The sequence below is a fragment of the Ambystoma mexicanum genome, chromosome 6q (assembly GCF_040938575.1).
Source record: "Ambystoma mexicanum isolate Mex_15411 chromosome 6q, UKY_AmexF1_1, whole genome shotgun sequence".
NCBI lineage: Eukaryota > Metazoa > Chordata > Amphibia > Caudata > Ambystomatidae > Ambystoma > Ambystoma mexicanum.
The window spans coordinates 606,286,947-606,307,770 of record NC_090937.1 but is presented as its reverse complement, the minus strand read 5'-3'; the positions used below and the strand labels follow the sequence as shown (position 1 = coordinate 606,307,770).

Below are 20,824 nucleotides of genomic sequence, written 5' to 3'. Positions count from 1 at the left end.
CACATCATAATCATCCATAAACTGCCTGCTGCCTTAACTGCTCATATACTTCACATCATGTGTGTTGCTGCGATTGCATATATTTTAAGTATACTCATCCGTGCTACTCTGCCAACTGTATGTAAAGTCTTATGGTTTTGTTGGTAACTTGTTGTTTATTGCACAAAATGTAATAAAATTTGTTATTAAAAAAAAAAGATGACATTGATGACATCAGTGATGTTATCACATATGAAATTAATTCTGATGAATATATATATATATATATATATATATATATATATATATATATATAATTAAGTACATTTGCTCATAGCCCCATATGCAAAGACAGTCTTACCCTGAAACCCAGCTCAACTTCATCTAAAATTCAGTGATGCTCCCAAACGTAGCCTGGAAAGGAAACAACTCACAAAACAAGAAGCAGAACACTGTCAGACCCCAAATGAGTGACCGATGTTGCAGCCTTCTTATCAGATTCGGCCAAAATGACTGAATCCAATTTACCTACCCCACCAAAAGACCTAATATACCTACCACAAAAAGTTTGAACTACCAAAAGTTCAAACTTTTTGTGGTATGTATATTAGGTATTTTGGTGGGGTAGGTAAAAAAAGAAAAACAAAGGCAGCAAGGGTGTCCCCTGCAACTCCCTACTCACTATGCTATACAGTATAGTGAGCAGAGGTTGCGGGGGACACCCCCGCGGCTCACCAGACCAAAAAAAAGCTGGGGGGTTTCCTGCAACACCCTTCTGACTATACTATACAGTATAGTGATCGATGGTCACAGACATTTCAACCGCGGTATAACATCCCTAAATCTTTTTATCCTCACATTCAAATCATAAGGCAGACCAAATGAGTATGTATGGTTCATGGTTACTGATACTTTAATGTTAAGGTGAGTGTTGTAAAAAATGAAATGAGCACTGAGCCACTGTGAATTATGCACTTTGCAATTTAAGCATGCAATCCTTGTATGGCAGAAATATTGTTTTCAATTATGGTCCCAAAATGCGCTTTCACCCTCATTGGTGCTATTTGTTTCCCTTCTCCTTTCACCTACTGTATTTTAAAAGAGCACAATAGTAGTGCACAAGGCTGCCCATCTTGCAATGATGAATTTGTTCATGCTTTGATGCAATTTAGTTTGTCTGTGGCGCATTATAAATCCGTATCACAAAACCTTCTAGCAGAAAATAACTTATATGGTTATTGTAGATCTTGATAACGTGGTTTACTCAGTAAGACAAGTGTAACATTTGGTGGATCACAAGACCCTTTGCCATCACCTCTCCACCGCAGCTAATTTCTTCCCGAGGGACTGTACATGGATAACTTCCTGATGAAGTGATGAATGTTTTCTCAGATTCCTCCTGTGCTAACCCTAGTCTCATCAAGTGTGGGGTCCGGCAGGGCTCGTGCATAGCTCGAACCCTCTACAATCTCTTTACGAGGCCCCTGTTTAAAATCCTCAACGCAATGGGCATCTCATACACTTAACTATGCTGATGATACCCAGGTGCTCATCCCCCTCTTGGGGGATTATCTGTTTGATCTAAACAACATCAATTCCATTTACTCAATAATACAATCATGGATGACAGAAATCTGCTTATGCCTCAACAGTGGGAAGACCGAATTCCTGCTAATCGGGCCCCCGTCCACTTTGGGGAAATTGAATGAACAATACAGCTCCTTTGCCGTTGATAACATCCCTATTGCTGTCTCCAAAGTCATTAAGACGCTGGGCGTTTACATTGAATCTGACCTATCCATGAATAGACAGGTCAACGCAATAGCATCCACTTCAGTTTACCATTCCAAACTCCTCAATGCAGCCAGACCCTTCCTATCCCAATTGAATTGCCTCACCATTGCTAGGGCGATAATTGGGTCAAGGCTTGACTACTGCAATGCCCTTTTTGTGGGCACCTCCCAGAAAAACCTGGCCAAACTTCAACTAGCACAGAACAATGCCCTTAGGGCTGCAACTGGCATATCAAGACGTGGCCACATTTCTGAGGTCAAGAGGAAGGTCCACTGGCTCCCTGTCAAGGAAAGAATTACCTTCAAGACACTAGCCTTGATGCACAAATGCCTTCATGGTCTTGCTCCTCCGTATCTAGCTCAAAGAATCTGTCTCCACACCCCATCCAGACCCTCCAGAGCGGCATACACTAACAGAATCCCTGTACCCTTCACCCGCAGAGTGCGGGCGGGCAGCACCAGCTTCCCCAGCATGGCGGCCAATCACTGGAACTCCCTCTCCCCTTCCTTTAGGAGGATCGATTCCCATGCAACCTTCGGGAAAGCCATCAAAACTAGGCTCTTTGTCTCACTATGCATTGTTCATATGTTGTGTAACCTATCATGAAAATGTTCTTTGATAACTGCAACTAAGATCTCTGAACTAAGCATTTCTGTTTGGACCGCATTTTTGTAACCCTGAATCAAGCCTTCTTACGTCTCCTTACAGCGCCTCGATTCCCGCGGGCCGTTAGTGCGCTATACAATTGCAAAAATAAATAAATAAACATTTTAATTTTGTACAGCATATACAGCATATACTGGAAGTGATAAAAAGAAACAAACATGGTAAAATGTGAAAGTGGGCCTCGTTACAATGTCAGTTACATTTCATAATTTCCTTTTTAATGGCTTATTTTACAAAGGCTAGACACCATTTTATCTCTCAAAATGTGCTTCTTTCTTGGAAAGTGTTATGCTCACATTAAACCAATGAGCACCAAGACACTGTTTAATTTTGTGTGCTGGCCACTGATTGGTGGTTAATGTAGCTGAACGGTGCATTTGTGTCAGTATGCACAAACACTAATAATGAACAAAAAATAGAAAATACCAAATGCAGTTGTAGACCCTGCAGTCTAGTCATCTGGTTCCTTACAAGGTCTGGCAGAAGCCCAGCACCCCTCTGAAGAGCCTATCCACGCCCCCCTCAAATCCCCTACATCGATCAAGCGCCATATGTGTAATGGCGACACACTTAATGACAATATATGTCCCCAAACAGAAGTCAGTTACCGCCTCTGGGAATGCCTTCCCACTGGTGCTCTTGTTGCACTTTTAACCGTAAAAATATACATGACTCCCTCATTCCAGATGTCTCTTCTCTTGCTGCACTGCTGTAAGCAATGATTGGGGTTGCTGTAGCAAATGCACACCTGACAGTGCAATTCTCGCCCACAGACAGAGGAAGAGGTACAGAGAAAGAAAGGGAGAGAGTGAAAGAGACCGAGAATGCTAGTTTCTTCACTGACAATGTGGCTAAAATGCGCTTTCTGATGGCTTGCCAAAGAAACTCATTGGTTGTCAAAATCGGATCCAAAAGGCTAGAGCCAAAGCGTTCTTTCCACACATCGCCCACAATGCGAAATGTTCACAGGTCGATCATGAGAACATGGGTTTCAAATGATTCATGTGAGAATAAATATACGACAGAATTAATTTCCTTTTGTCTAGGGCGTTCAGAAGAGCCAAAATTATATTTTCCATGATATTTATAAATAGTTTGAAAAAAAACCTCAAAATAAGGTTTAAGTCGAACAGTGGTCACATATCATTTGTATCACATAACTGAGAAGATAAGGGTTTATACCAAACTTTGATGTACAGAATCTTCGAGATGCAGTTAGCAGCCTGAAAGACAAGGCTGCTAGAGGCCCAGATGGACTTTCAAACAGAATATATAACTAGATTCTGGTGCTATGGGTGGAAATTCTTTGGTCACATTACATCCAGGTAATAAAAACAGGGGAAAAGCCCAGTACCTGGAATAAAGTGATTGTGGTGAGTAACTATGGTGAGTAACTATTTACATCTAATTACATCTAATTATCACAGAATAAGTATGATTCACACCTCAAGTAAAATGGTGGCGTCGTTGGTCCTTAAAGATTTGACAGATTGGGCCACAAAATATGGTTGTCTGTCAATGCTTCAACCAGGCTTCATTGTGACAATGCTAAATGGATTTATTTATGTCTCATTACAACAGAAAGCATTAAGTTAGGCAGCTGTTGGGGGAGTGCTGTTGTGCCGAAGCAAGATGGCCGCCTAAGTGCTGTCCTCTGGACTGGGAGAGCGCATAAATCCTAAATAACTCCCTCCAAATGCAGCTAATCCACTCTGCACTGGCGGTGCTTCTGTAGGAACCTCTCCGCTACGCCCCTGCGGACTTCTGGATCCTGACGTTCCCTGAGGGCTGAGCTGTGGCCCCTGTTTGAACTGAGTCTGCGGCTGCCTGTCTCGCCCTGCGCCGCGGCTCCGGAGACCACGGCTCTCTCTGTTACCTGAGATCGCGGTGCTGCAGGCCGCTGGGGGGAGGGACGTCCGAGCCCTCGGAGCGCGCCGAACTGCTGTGGCTGGCGAGTATGCCCCCACTGCACACCTCCATCACTGGGGCGACAAACTTTTGGCCTCCCTGGATCTCGCCACTTAACATTAACACGACTGGGCTCGCATAGGGGCCCCAACTGTCACCAAGGCCAATTGAAATAGCTGGCGGATACAAGATCCCGGGGACCCCCGCGGCCACACGGGGCCGGGACTAAACCCGTTGGGTCAACCCTGCAGCCCTCAGAACATTCCACGCGATCCTAGCTGGAGATGGCGTCCTACCTTATCCATCTGAACCCACCCTGTTCATAACTGACCACAGTGGTCGCACCGTCTACTCTTGGTGTCACACTGGACCAATCCTCATGGACCCCCACTGTCATTGCTCCAAGCGTGGATTGTTCCCCCTTGCGTCATCCCTGCCTGCGCTGACCCTGCGAAGCATTGGACCTGAGACACCAGAACAACGAAACACTCTGCGGCGCTGGAGACACTCCAGGGCCTTTGCTTTGCCGGAGGTAGCTACGCAAACGCTGTGCCCAGCCGAACCTCATCACCACCCTCCTGGCGGCCCTACCTGGGCAATTGTCAACTTGGAAACTTGACACCTCTGATCGCTGGTGCTCTCTGGGGTTCCTTGAACCCTCCTCTCGCCATCGCCATGACCAAGGGAGCTGGGGCTGGAAAGAAGCAAAGCTCACTAAACATGTTTGCCAAGACACAATCCAGACCGCCTACCGAGCCCCCGGAGGAAGCACCTACCGTCTCGACATCTTTAACCCCTGATGATTCGCAGAAGATGCTGGAGTACATGCGCGAGGGATTCACCACACTGCATACTAAATTGGATGATATGAATGGCACCCTCTCTTCTATAAAAGCCAATATCGAAAGAACAGACAGCCGGGTTGCCGAGATCGAAACAAGGGTCAGCGCTGCGGAGGATGACCTGGGTTCCCTTTGTGCCACAGTTTCCACACTCACCAGTCGAGTCTCGGCAGTGGAGAAGAAGAACGATGACATCGAATCCCGCTCTAGACAGAATAACCTGCGCATTGTCGGCGTACCCGAGGACAACATCAAGGAGCACATGGAGGAATACGTGGAACGCATCCTTTTGACACTCCTGGATGCACTGAAGCTCTCCGCACAATTCGCAGTTGAGAGGGCACATCGCTCCTTGATCGCAAGGCCCAGGCCCGGGGCACCTCCTCGCCAGGCCCGGGGCAACTCCTCGCCCCATTATAGCCAGAATCTTAAATTTCCAGGACCGGGATGCCCTTCTGCGGACGGCCAGGGCCAAGGGGGAGTTGCTTCTTGGATCGTTGAGGATCCATCTCTATCCTGATTTCTCTGTTGCTGTGCAACAAGAACGCAAAACCTTTCTGGCGGTGAAAAAGAGACTCTGTGACTTAGGAGTTAAATACTCCATGCTCTTTCCCGCAAAGCTAAGGATCGAACATTCCAACCAAACATTCTTCTTTACTATTCCTGAACAGGCATCGAAATTTATTGACGAACACCTTCCTGGTTGATCCTTTCATCGTTGCCACGAGGTCTACGCTCACGATTGTCATTGATTGAGTTTATTTCATATATGGGACCGTCGTTGGCGAGGCTTCCTGTGATGGCCACGCTTCAAAGGAAGTGCATCAGTTGCTAGTTCTGTTCTTGTTGCTCCATCGATCCTTCGCAATGTGGCCCTTATCTGCCACGCAGACTCATTGTGCTTGGTGACGTTTTTTTTCCTGATGAGACCCCAGTTTGGAAACTATCCCATATTTACTTCCAGGCCTCCGGGGGTTAGATCCCGGGATCCTGAGTTCGCCCACAGTCACCCTGGGCCTACATTATGTTTTGTGGTCTAGAGTCCATGGTTACTTTCCTTGTCTCCAGCTGCCCCCTTTCTCTTGAACCATGGCCCCACCGCACCCTTGTGCCTACACTGAACACTTTGGTTAATGCTGCTGTATTGAATGATCTCCTCACGCTCTCCCCAGTCCAGTGCACCATTGCCAGGCTAACTAACAGGCCCCCAGGCGCAGATGCCTAGAAGTTGGTTGTTGTTATGGTTCGGTTTGGGAATCGTCCTTCTGATTGGTGGAGGGATGTGGGTGGGGGAGGGGGGATGGGACGTTATGTTTAAAAAAGTCTTGACAACCCCGGAGGTGCCGCATGCACCACAGTAGTACATCATGAACACATAGATAGGGGTCCACATGCATCCAGATTGACTGACTCCTTTTCGCTGGTAACCCATGTACAGAAATCCAATCAATACCCCGACACGAATGGCAACTAACGACCTGACCTTTATGAGCTGGAACGTCCGCGGGTTGGGTAATCACAAAAAGATGCAGCAGATACAGCTACATGCTGAACAGCACTGTGTTAAAATTCTATGCTTACAGGAAACCCATGCTCGCTCTGAACAATGTGAACGTTTCGCTAAACAGTGGGGACCCCAGCAGTATTACACTAACTATTCCACTCAAAGCCGTGGCACTCTTACTTTAATACACAGGAGCCTGAAGTTCACGTGTAACCACTCGCGTATAGATCCCCTTGGCAGATATGTATTAACCATCGGCACACTGCAACACCAGGAGGTAGCCATCCTGAACGTATATGGTCCGAATGTAGACGATCCCGACTTCTACTTACACCTAGCCTCTGTCTTGGAAAGCTACCCCCTGATCCTGATTATATGGGGAGGCAATTTTAATACGATACTAGATGTCACCCTAGACAGGTCGGGCTCGAGGCCTCACCAACTCTCCAGAGCAGCCTATACCATTCTTACAACGCTCCCTCGACTGGCACTAGTAGATCCCTGGCGGCTAATGAACCCCGATTCCCGCGCGTACTCCTTTCATTCCTCTATTCACGATTCACATTCCAGAATAGATAGATGGCTCATAACTGACATGCTGGTCAGATGCCTGTCTCACCAGGCTATCCTCCCCAGAACAATATCAGACCATTCACCGGTACTCATCTCGTTGAACTGGGGCCTGGACGCCGATAAAACCAGGCAGTGGAAGATGAGCCCTCATGCGCTTCTTGATCAGGTCTTTGCTACCAAACTCGAATCCTCCATTGAAGAATTCTTTGAGATCAATACAAACTCTGTGACAACGCAAGCCATCCTCTGGGAATCCTTTAAGGTGTATACGAGGGGAATTGCCATTTCCAAGGGATATGGCATTCTGAAGGGAATCCGTGCAGATATCTCCGTTAGTGAATCAGCCCTGGCTAACCTCGTGACCCAATACGCTCAGCATCACTCCCCAACTACTCTAGCGGCATTGGGCTCGGAACTGGACAGGTTCCGCAGCCTTGCAGAACGAGAGGTTAAATTCCTGGATTCCCCCCAGTCGGTAAGGAGATATGGTGACCGAGAGCGGCCAGGCCGTATGCTGGCCAGGCTGCTGCGTCGTGAATTCGGAGCCCCCAATATTCCAGCTATAGTGAAGCCTGACGGCTCACTGGCCACTTCCACACAGGATATCAACTCTAAATTTCAATCGTTTTACACCTCCCTGTAATCGGAAGTTGATGGTCCCCATATACCAGAAATTGACTCCTATTTAGATAATCTTCCTCTTTCAGTCCTGTCTGCCGATGCAGGCATCTCCCTGGAGAGGCCTTTCACTCTCGAGGAACTCACTGAGGCCATCGAGTCGTTGGCATCTGGGAAGGACCTTGGCCCGGATGGACTCCCCATGGATTTTTATAAGCAATACAAGTCAGACCTGATCCCACACTTACTGGCCCTATGGGAGGAATCGTGCAAAAAGGGTATACTTCCCCCATCTCTCCGGGAGGCGTTGATAGCAGTCCTCCTCAAACCTGGCAAGCCCCCTCCCCAGTGCGGTTCATACCGACCCCTCTCGTTGATTAACAGTGATGTTAAAATATATGCTAAACTACTGGCCAACCGCTTAGCCCCATACATGCCCCACATCATCCACCCTGACCAGGCAGGATTTGTCCCGGGACGGTCCACATCCCTGAATTTGAGAAGGCTCTTCAATGTGATTAGCAGGATCAACCCAACCTCACAGGCGGTAGCAGCCACTCTGGATATGCAGAAGGCATTTGACTCAGTCTCGTGGAAATACCTATGGCGAGTTCTCGAGAAATGTAAGTTTGGCCCTAACTTCCAAACCTGGCTTAAGCTACTCTAAACTGCCCCCTCGGCCAGAATTCGCACAGAGGATAGGTGCTCAATCCCCTTCCAGATATCCAGAGGGACACGACAGGGATGCCCGTTCTCCCCGCTAATTTTCGCCATAGCCATCGAACCCTTTGCCGACATGATTCGCCATTCACACTCTCATAGGGGATTGCGCACAGCGGGTCAATCCGATATAGTTTCCCTGTACGCCGATGACGCTCTCCTGTACATCCGCTCCCCTGAAACCAACCTCGCACCCATCCTGGCGGATGTTGCCCGATTTGGAGACATATCTGGGCTGAAAGTAAACTGTTCTAAATCTATATTATTCCTACTCACAGACTCCACACAACCGCCTATGGACTTATGGGGATTCACCTGGTCTCAATCGAGCATCAATTACCTGGGGGTGGTAGTCTCCCGCCACACGGCGAAACTGTGTGAAGACAATTACCAGAATTATCTGACAAACCTCTCTACAAAAACTTCCAGCTGGACTAGACTCCCCAGTTCACTAGGAGGTAGGATTGGAATAATCAAAATGGTTGTATTACCTCAACTCCTTTACCGATTTACCAATCTGCCTATATGGCCAGGGGACGCATTCTTCAAATCACTACGCCATATAAGTAACACCTTCCTTTGGCATTCAGGGGCAGTTCGCCTCAAACTGTCTACGCTGACCACCCCCAAGGAATTGGGCGGGTTTAGCGCCCCAGATTTCACTAGATACTGGGCGGTAGCCCAATCTCAATTTGCCTCTCATTGGTTTAACACCACTGACCCCCCCCCCGCATGTTCGTTGGAGAAACTAACGGTTTGTGACTGAGTGATTGGCTCCCTTATCCTTAAACCTATTCCTCCCGAGCCCGACTCTGCAGACCCCGTGGCTAGCACATCCTTAGCATTAGCCAAACTCTGGACAATGCTCGACACACTTCATCCGATCCACAGGGACCTGCCACTATGGAACTTTTCCCCTGATGTCCCACCTATTCCACAATCTATCGTATCTCGCTGGGCTGACGGTGGTTTTCTGGCACTCCGCCATACCTATGAACAGGGCAACTTCATTGAGTGGTCTGAACTCCCTCTTTCCCTCAGGCGTCGGCCCTCAGCGTGGCTACAATACTCCTCGCTCCGGAGGAATCTCAAATGCAGATACCCTGATTTCCCCACGCTACCACCTGATGAACCTATAGTTGCGGAACTCTGTTCCTTTTCCTCCTTCAAAGGGAAGGTGTCAAGACTCTACTCCTTATTACAGACTAGAGCAGCCCCCCCCCCCTTTACCGGGCTGAAATGCAGCTGGGAGGAGGATCTTGAGGTAGAGATCACCGACGAGAGATGGTCCTGAATGTGTGCCCGCACCCACGACGTGTCCTATAACTCTAAATTTAAGTTAATACAATTCACAGTGCTGCACAGATATCACCATACACCAAAGAGACTACATCGTATGTTCCATGACTTTCCTCCCAATTGCCCCAGGTGCGGCACTGATCAAGCATCTTACATCAATATGCTCTGGTATTGCCCTCACCTGACCCAATTTTGGTCAGACATCTGCTCCACGCTATTGGACATACTAGAGCACACTATTGTCCCCACTGCACTGTCTCTTCCATGACCTCCCTCAGCTGGGGCGCGACTCTAAGAAACTGGCGGGTCTTTGTATGTTGTTGGCAGTCCGCTCATATTGATGTGTTGGCTCCGCCCTAAGGCGCCTACCTATACACAGTGGCTCAGGCTCATTACGTGGGCTCATGACACTGAAGAGGCCTGGAGCGCAATGCAACATCCACATTCTAGGCCAAGAGACATCTGGCAAAACTTCCGGGATGACGTCGCCTTCAAACTCAGTTCCATCCTCCCCTGGTTGTTCCCTGTAACATGGCCGCTCTGTGAACTGTGTCTCCTTTGATTCAAATGCCAATGCGTATCTACTACCCGATCCCCCTGCCTGCCACAGATGACTTATGGTATACTGCTGAATATGTATGTTACTTGGTTGTTGCTGCGGGTGCCGTGTGGCTCCCTCTGTTTCTTGTGTGTTGTCAAGTCAAATAAATAAAGTTTTTTAAAAAAAAATTAAAAGTTAGGCAGCTGTCTCGTTCTATTCGGCAGCATTGGATATGTCTGCAGCCTTTGACAGGGTGTGAAGGGCGAAGCTTTGGACCAAATTACTTGCATGGAATATACCACTAGGCTTGTTTAACATGCTGGTAATGTTCCATACAGACAATTCATTACAGGTAGGATTGGATACCAGGGCACCCTGTCAAATGATATTAAGGCCAATGTGGGATTGAGACAGGGGTGCATACTTCCATACTCCCCTGTCTCTTTAATTTATACTTGTCAGACAGTTTCCCTACGTGGAGGATTTCATCTTGCTAGACAGGCTCCCAATCGGTTTACAAAGAAGCCTAAAATATTTTGGGACTTATGCAAGTAATAATGGATTGGAAATCAACCTGGGAAAATCAAAGATCATTTATTTCTGGAAAACTGGGAAGAAGCAAAAATATAAAAGTCACAAAAGGGTTGCCTCACGGCCAAGTATACAGGGTTGATCCCAACTAGCACTATGTTTACACAAAAAAAGACCAACACTCTGAAATTACTAACACTTGCAACATTCTTCACACTAGTCAGGATATGGAGAAAGAGGTACTCCACTGTCTGACCTGCACAAAAGGGGACACAAGGATAGCGAGAAGATCTATCTAAAGTTGCCTATGCCACACTACTACTAGAATGTTGCAAGTGTTAGTAATTTCGGAGTGTTGGTCCTTTGTTGTGTAAACAGAAGCAAACATATGAATAGTCTCTTGATAATACCAAAATAGAGGAAGTTGATTCCTTGTAATACCCGAGGTTATGATCACTAACACAAACAACCTAATGGCAATTAAGGACAACACAAAGGCCAAAGTAAATTTGTTTAAAACGCAAAGGAAAGTGATCTTAATTAAATACTGTGCCTTTACTTTACTTCCGTTGATTGAATTTGGTAAATCAAAGGTTACGGCCAGAATCCCACATGGTCTAGAATTGCTATATGACACGGACCTAAATAGGTTAAACGTATTGGAGGGTTATTTGTGGACATCAGTGTTAAATCTACCAAACTCAGTTCCAATTTCAATGATTAGATTGGAGGTGGGACTACTTTCATGGAGGCACTCAGTTTTAAGAAATACAATAAACTTACATGAGAAGATATTGCTGGGCGAATCTAACACTCTTTGATATGTTGTAATCAAATCCCTAGAAGGTAACAAGGATGTCCCGGTGATTGAATTTGCTAAATCCTGCGAGGATTGCTGCAGGGTCTTCACCCAGAAAAACGAGTGCTAATGTAAAATCCTGGGTACATGATAAAAAAATTGAAGGAACAAGAAATCACAAAAATAGAGATAATCTTATCAACCTAGGATTACATAAAACATATGTGGAGTCTTTGCCTGGCCTTCAATCTCTCATGATTTATGTAATAAAATTCCATCAGCGGAAGCAAGATCGTGGCTTTTAAGGTTCCTCTTTAATGTACTACATACCGCGGAAGGTGTGGGCTTGAGAGACTATGCATTCCACGATGAGAGCGCAGATGTAGACTATGCAATGGTAATAGTATAGGAACCCTACGCCACCTGATCATAGGTTGTCCACATTTGAGGGACAAAAGACATTCGTTTTTTTGTGAAATGTATTCACTCCCCCAATGCAGTCTGTTCAGAGGTTCTATGTTCAGGAAAAGTGACAGCAAAGCACTTGGCATTATCTTTGCCCTTGATTGCCTACTTAAAGGAGAATTTCCTAATTTTGTGCAAGTTCCCCTTGAAGGAAGTGGAAGAGAATTAGCTAGCCCTCTGGGGGGTCTGGTCAAGAGATATGAAGCATATTCACAATTGTTTAAAAGGCACTCGACACTCTAAGGAGATATGTGTTAAGATGTATAACATGTGTATATGTACCACTATGGGCAAATGTATAATTGGCACTGGCCACTTTAGAGTGAGTGGTGTCAACTTTGATAAAACGTGCCTGTAGCCCGTTTGAACTTTCTGATAAGGTTTTATTCCCTGTGGAATAACTAAGAATGGAGATTGTTTTAACAATTGCTGTGGGAAATACTTCTGTGAATTAGATTTTATTTGCCAGATTACAAATGGCAATGAAGCCGTCAGTGGCTGGCTGTACCAGGCTACGCTCAGCATATTAATTCAAGCAGCAGGCCATTACCAGCTGGTATGGCTTGTCAATGAAGACGTTATTGCCTAAGTAACATTCTGAATTAGAGGTTTTCGGGTCAGCTTGGACCAAGTGGCTAGCTCGTATTCGACCCAAGCTCCCAGCCACTGTCTAGCGAAAGCACAAGTCATGCCTGGCCTCGTTGCCCTGTGAAAATAAATACAATCTTTTAGCGCCAGGTCTGCAGTAGGTTCAGTGCCCAGTACCACTGACATTAATTCAATGATTCAGAAGCTGAAAGCAGATGGTGTAAGGATTGAACCTCCTTCCCTTTAAGTCGACTGGGTGTTTGGAACATTTAATGTGGTGAAATTTACCTAGACCATCTACAATATTCCTTTCTTCCATGAATCACTGCTGGAGCATAATACCACAGAAATGCAGACTAACACAACCATTTTACATGAACCCCAGTGTTGTTTATGTCATCTGGTGCTCTGTCTAAATTTTGAATTTTTGTAATGTAATATTTAAGCATTAACCACCGTTCCAAGGGCTGGAATGGATGTTAACGGCCCGGGGCCTGAGTTAAAGGCCTGAGCAAAGCAAGTGTGTTTAACAAAGGCCCTGAGACTTTAACACCCGTTCCAGCACTTGGAACGGGTGGTTAACACTATTAACACCCGTCCCATGGGATAGGACGGGGCTAACTCGAAAGTATTTTCTCTCCGTGAATGGGCCACCTTGTAGCATACTGTTGACGTAAAGAAAATACTATACAAACATGGCTGCCATAAAAAAAGAATAAGAAGGCTATGCTCCGTATGGAGCCCTTCTTCCATTTTCAAGATGGGCAAACGGAGGGGAGACAGAAGCTGCTGGACCACCGCTGCAGCAATCAAGTAGGTGGGGGTTATGGGGTGAGGGGACAAATTACTATTGGGTCAGTGGGGCTAAGAAGGTGGACAGGGGAACCGGCCCTCAGGCAGCTATGAACGCGCGTTGAGATTAGCAGTTTCAGCCCGCGTTCCATGCCTCTTGATTGGCTGGCTCCCCGCCAAGGGTGCTAATAGGTAAAAAAAAACATACCGTACTATTGTGTGTTTTCTGAATTACATATTTCACCCACCATCCCACCAAACAATGCTTTTTTCATAAAGTCTCAAATGGACCCCAACCACAACACTGCTCTAAGTACTACTGCCACATGTTCGAGATTCTCCCGCTACAGTGTATCTTTTCTGGAGAGTGTCTGCTCTTTGGAGACAGGCCCACTGTACAGTATATCAACTAACTTAAAACTGATGTTTATAAATATACAGTATATCAAAGTAACATATGTTGTGGTATTTGTCTTATTTCTGAAGGAGAAGGCCATTTCTTTTTCCGTGGGCAAGTTGAAGATTCGGCCACAGCAGAGATTTCCAGGTCCCAGGTATGATATCTCAGCCCAGTTTACTTAAGAACAATATCAGCTTGGCAAGTCCTTAAAGCACTACATGCACATCATTTATTCAGACTGGCCATGCTTATCAAAAGGCGCTGGTAACGCTCTTGCTCCTAAAGAACAGCCTTATTCGAAGCAACCGACAAATCAATAGGCAACTAGACTTTTCTCCGTGCAAGAGAGTTCACATGCACTGAACTTTAGAACCTTTGCGGAAAGTACAACCTAAGTTAACAACACATAACAGGTCGGGAGGATAGCTCAGGAGCAACGCGTTTGTCTTGGAAGCAAGCTTGGAAACTGGACTCCGGCGCGTTATGAAAGAATAACTATAGACGTGTTTCTTTTGCAGCATCGTTTTCCTTGTTCTACCCAGGAGAGCTCTCTGTGGTGCATTTGTGTGGTGGCATTGGACATCACAGTGAGGAGTGAGGCAAGGCAGGTGTTGGCAGGCTAAGCTGTAAAATTCTGCACTGACTGAGCTGTTGTTTGGGGATGGCCTGGAATCTGTTAGGGGAGTTTTCCCAAAGTCCATTTGAAGGTAGGACTTTACAAAACGATCCCATTGGTTGGTAGATCCCCACCTCTTTTAGCCCCATTACGAGGTGGGCGGAATGGGTTTGACGGCGCCGGTAATGGTGCCAGTGCCGGTGAACCCATTCCGCCCTATTACGAGGTTCCCTTGTGGGACCTGCTCAGAACGTTTGGTCAGACCAGACGTCCTTAGATGGTCCCGGAAGGGGACCAGGGAGCTAATAACGGGCCCTATTAGCTCCCTCCCCATTCCCATTGAGCCCTATGGGGGCTGAAATGGGGATGGGTTTTTTCAATGAGGAATTACCGGGTCCTCCAAGGTTGGAATGGCCCGGTAATTCCTCATTGAAGGAACCCGGACCTGGAACACGGTATGGAGGCAGCCATGCCCTTATGAAGGGCATGGCGACCTCCATACTCATAAGGAGGCCCTTATTATCAGTCTTTAGTACTCATGGAACCTTGGTAGAGTGGCGGAGCAGTCAGGCTTATCATAAGAGGAAGATTTGAGATGTAGGTAAGTACACTGAACCTAGTTAGATATGCACATCAAAGAAACAATAAATGTATATTAAAATATATCACTTTTAAATACCACTTTTGAACCAAAACACATCGGACCAAAAGGCCACTGCTTAGTTTGTAATTACATTTGTTGCAGCTTTTGACAGTAATGACAGTTCTATCGTATTATCGGTAATAAAGCACAGTCGCAAATCTTAGCAGAAATGCCGTAGATTTACTCGGCATAAACATATAAGCTAGTGACTTTTGGGAAGGAAAATAGTTGGTTAATGTTGTACTAGCAGGGCTTGGGGTTCTAGAGGCAGATTCTTCGCACTGCAAGTCTTTTAAGGTCCAAAACGCAACCCTGGTTAAAGGGAGCTCGGAGAGGGCTTAAAGTCTTGACAAGCAGCAGAACAACAAAAACTCCTGTGGATATTTTCTAGTCTCTATGATGCAAGAGGACACAACCAACGTTGGAGACCCTGTTAAAGGACTTGCTAAAGGGACACAAGCAGCAGCTTCAGTCACAGGTAAGAGAGGGTTGCCCTGAAAACCTCTACGTGCACTCCAATGCTCTAACTAAGCAAACTTTTTCCCTACAGTACCTAGGTTTGAAGAAAGGATTGTGGCTGGATTCTCCTCGATGTGGCAGTGCTGGACCCAACCTCTGGAATCCTTGGTCTGACGACGAAAGCAGGACAATGGATGGGATCTCTCCATAGAAGATTCAAGGGAGGACCTATGGCACGGCTTTCAGCAAATCCTCTGGTCACTCCGTGCTTTTGGCACCTTTTCTGCAGCACCAACAAAGGACCGATTCGTTCGGACAACTTTCTTTGATTCCTGAAGTCCTGCACTCTGCTGAAGGGACTTGGATGGGTCAGATTGTGTCTCTGGAGGTTTACTCGGAGCTAAGCAAAGACTTGGACAGATTCAGTCTTTCCACGACAATGATCTTCAATTGGATCAGAGGTCTCCTGGTTTTGGGGTCCCGCAGCTCTGGAGAGGCACATCACCTCGGGAGATGGCTCTGATTAAGGTTCTTCTTGCAACTGTTTGTTCTCGCTAGTCAAAGGGAAGGAGTCGTCCTCTTCGGAGTTCCTCTGTGGGACAGAAAACGGGGCCAGGACAGCAGTGGTGGCTTCACGGTGTTGCAAAGGGTCTGAAGGCATCTCTGGCCATCTTCTTCTTCAGTTACTTCAGTTTCCAGTGGTTGACTTTCCTTTCACCTCAGGAACCTCACCTTTTAACAGCATCAGCACACACTCCTCTGCAATCTCTCTCAGCAATTTACAACAAAAAGGGGCAGGTGGCTGTCCAATCAGGCCAGCCCGACACCGAGTGGGAGCTGGTTCCATTCAGGCACTCAGGCAGACAAAAGGCAGGGGAGTGAAAAACTCCCCCCCTCCCTGCCTGCCCATACACACTGGGGCCTAGACGGGAACACCAAGGGTTCCCGCCAAAGGCAAAACACTCACACAGGCCTCCCCCTCCCTGGACGGTAGAATAATGGCTGACAAAGAACAACCACGCTAGTAATGGAAAAAAAAGAAAGGCGCCACTAAATTAGCACTTTGGCAACCCTATTGTGCATAACCGGGGCTCTGAACATAGCCTGTGGTAGAGAATTCACACAGTAGTTGTGCAGAGACAAGGGAGATAGTAAGTATTCGATTGGCACTCCACATAAGGTGGAGTGTGCCAATCTCTCAGACTATAACGTTTTACGAGAGATACTAAATATCTCTCTATCCTTAAGGACTGTAGTTACTCTAGGATATGGAAAATAATCTCAAAGGAGAATCCAATGGGTTCCCAGCAACACTGCCCATAAGGAGCTGTGTGTTGCAATAGTAAAATACATACGCCTTAAAAGAGATATGGAGGAAAGTAGACTCCATAGAACAGTAGCCCATAAGAATGAATGAGTGGAAAAAGGCTCCACTCATTCAGGATTAAAGAAAAAGGTCCAGAGGCCCAGCAACAAGTGCTGGGGCCTCACTAGGAGAGGGGAATTATTATTTTTTTTTATTTATTTTGTCATTTGTAAAGCGCATCTAACCCTGAGGCATCTGGGAGCTGTTTTTTTGTAAGGACAGCACAGCATGAAATACATACATACATGGCGATTTTAAGCAAAGTATACGGTTAACAGTTCAGGTGAGAATTCAGAGTAAAGCATACTGTTAACAGTACTGGACATAGTAGATATTTCAGATGGTTTGTGAGAGAGAGCTACTATAGCCTATCTTGTGTGAATAGCCAAGTTTTCAAACTGTTACGGAAGGACAAATAAGAGGATTCTGATCTTACTGGTAGTAGGAGGGCGTTCCAATGTTCGGCAGCATAACATGAAGCATAAAAATGATAAATCTCCTTAACAGAATCAATAACTCTTCCAGAGTTTGGCGTCATGTGTGGTGGAGAGTGTCATTCACTCCATCCCTGGCCAGAACTGCAACCTCACCTTCTACTGCTCTCCTGTGGAATAGGAGGTAACTTGATAGAAATGGGAGTGGCATCTCTGCCCAACCCGCAGAACTGTTGCCTGAACGAAAGGACTGATAAGGTTTGTGATGCTGCAGGTTACTCAGGGATTTCAGCTTCTTTCTTTTTGAGGAAACACAGGCCTCCTGTTTCTTGATGTTTGGCAAGTATTCTAAGAGTGGACTCCAGAGCTCTTTTTGTAGCGCACACAAATGATCATAGAATTTGCTGCATTGACTGTGGTCACTGCTGTGGTAATTACTAATTTGCTGAATGCACCCAGCTGTTCCTCTCTTTGTCAGGGGTAACTACACATGACAAAGAGGGGTTGGAGGACCGTTTCCTCATTTCTACAGAGTATACAGAGTCTTGGCTCAGCTGTGCCCACATGCATTTGGAGGCCTTATTAGGTGACCTATACTCTTTGTACAAATGGTCCCACCTGGCTGGGGCAGTGTAGGGATTTCTCATGGCTACCAAGCCATCTTCCCAGATGTCCTCAAGGTTAGGTATGAACAGGATTGCTTTATGTCTATTACCCTGACATTGGTATACAAATCCCTCCATCCTTTGTTCAGTTGGAAGTAAATGTTGCATCAGACCTTCTGAGAGTGGATCACCCCAATATTATCATGTGGTGGATCTCGAGGTGGGTGCTGTATAGGCTCTTCATCGGCTGGCACTAGATCATCATAGTCACTGGCGAAGGAGGAGTGCTAGAGGCCATGTCTGGATGAGCCTCCTCTTCGGAATCAGTGTCTGAGTGCATGTCAATGGTTGTAACTTTCTTAGGCCAAAGTGGAGCAGAGGCTGCTTGCCTGACCGGTGGGGTTGTTCCAGCTGCAGCAGATCTGCTGGACACTGAGGTGGTGTATCTTGATTAGAGCTTTTAAAGTATGCAAAACGTCCACTGGCAGTTAGTGTGCCTACAGAAGAGGTTGTGTAAACTGTTCCTTTGGCATATTTTCAAAACACTCAAGTGGCACATGAGGAGTCTGAGACTGAAGTGGCTGACTATCACATAGCTCCTCCTTTTTCCTCTGAAAAGATGTCCGCTGGTCCATGAAAGTCTGCATCAATTTGATGTTCCGATCTTGGGGAATGACAGCAGGTACATAAATCAGTTGGAAATATGGTTGCTGTGCAAGTACACCATGCTTTTGGCCAATGCTTGTGGATGGAGAGGGCTCATAAAGTTCATTGATGGAGCCTTCGACAGAGTGGACCTTGACTGACATTAATCATCCAGGAGGCTATCATTGATGAGCTGGCAGCCATTGTTGGGGTAACCTTCAACCAGAAAGTCATGGATTAGATGGTTGTAGCCATTGCCAACTGAGCTGTTGATGAAAGAGTCATTGACAGTATGAGAGGTTGTTTCACCATTGGCTTGGAAGGCTTGGATTTAGAAGCTGTTGACAACGGCTTTGTTAAGGGTGCAATGGGGGCGTATGCTGTAGCGTGGATCATGAACAGTACGTCTTCCATCGATGGTCTTGTGGATGTCCTTCAGGTAACAATATAACAGCCTTATGATGTTTTAGTCCAGTGGAAGATGATTTTGCTGGAAGGGAGGTCTTATGAGTGTTCTTAAAAACCTGTTTCAAACTGACAAGCTCCTCATGTGATCCCACCCTTTTTGACAAAGTGGCTTTTTCCAAAGGTCTGCTCTGGCTGGACAGAAGCAGAGCTCGGGATGGAGGCAGTGATTGAAGTAATTGTCCCTTCATCAAACCACGCCACAAGTCTCATATGGCGGTCTCTGAGGGTCTTTTTAGAAAATTACTGGCAAATTGGGCAGGAGCTCATTTTATGATCGGGATATAAGCAGTACAAGCATTCCTGATGCTTATCTTCCACGTAGATGTTCTTTAGGTTGCAGGTGGAGTAATTCCTGAAAATGCTTTTGTTTGCCTTCATTATTAGCCATGGGTAACACTTCCCAGGATCCAAACCTGAGGAGAATAGGATGATATTGATCCCCTCCCTAGGGAGCATTCCTTGAGTGCAAGGGCTCTCTAAAACACTCAAACTTCAAAAGGAGATGCAACACAATGCTGTAGATGGAAAGATGCTATATAAATCATTGAAAAAAAGAAGAACTCAGTAGAGGACTCCCAACTCTGAACATGCAGTAAGACATCGGAAAATGGCCTTCAGGAAAGCAGTTGAGGAAAAGAGTGCCTATTGGCTGCATAGCAAATTAACCAAAACGGACTCTGATAGATCACTAAAGTGAATGCAGTTCATTGTTCTGCAATGCACACTGCTATTTGCATACCGAGGATTCCCAGCCTGACGACTGGCAATATTCACTGGCATGTGTATTTATGAAAGATCCAATGCTGGAGAAATACTTGGAATAACGATGGAGGATCCGGAAAAGGAAGACACCCCACTGGCAACAAAGAGACATAAAGAAAGAAATCACACCATGTAGCTCACTGAAGGATTTAGACATAGTCAGAGATGAGGTGGCAACTAATAAATGGGGCGTGATGGGATACTGATGATAGAACACACTGAAAGGAGCCTCTCCACAGAGTTGCGGTGTGGCAGAGGACACAAAAGGTGGGGTGTATGAACTACACAGGAGATACACTGATCAAAGCAGAAAGGAGAAGTTGAAGGCGAGATCTTTAACATAGACATTGTTTATAAAGTAATTTGTTGGTAAAAGTAATTTATTGCAAGACATATTTTTCTCACATTTGCAACCTAATAAAAATCTGAAAAAGTGTTATCATGGGGATTCTACGCTGAGGGTTAAATGATAGACTGGAGATGAGGTGTGTTGGTTTAGTAAGTAATGGTGACAACACATGAGTTGGGGTGATGTCATCTTTGATGTCCTTGGTGTTAGCGTTAGCAGTGCACGGTGCTGGCGCAAGTTATGGTTGCTTAGCTTACCATAACTGGCAACTTTCTGGGGGTTTTCGGTTTTATTTATAACCATAACGTCCCTTTAGCCAAGTTTTTCACTGAATTTCATAGGTTTTTACCAGTGCACCCTAATTTGCTACAACTTCCTAACATTATACTTACCCCCAATATAGCAGCATTTTCAGCCGATCTACAAAGTTTCACCTTAAAACTGTGCCACTCCCCACC

General features: G+C 46.0%; 1 protein-coding gene across 6 annotated transcripts in view; it reads left to right on the top strand.

Annotated features, from left to right (window-relative positions):
• LOC138516167 (malate synthase-like) overlaps positions 1-20,824 on the top strand; it is a 494,080-nt gene that overhangs the window by 365,908 nt on the left and 107,348 nt on the right. For all 6 annotated transcript variants that reach the window (XM_069631088.1, XM_069631089.1, XM_069631087.1 and 3 more), the window contains one exon: positions 14,106-14,173. In XM_069631088.1, the coding sequence (XP_069487189.1) occupies positions 14,106-14,173 (68 nt within the window). The remainder of the gene's footprint in view (positions 1-14,105; positions 14,174-20,824) is intronic.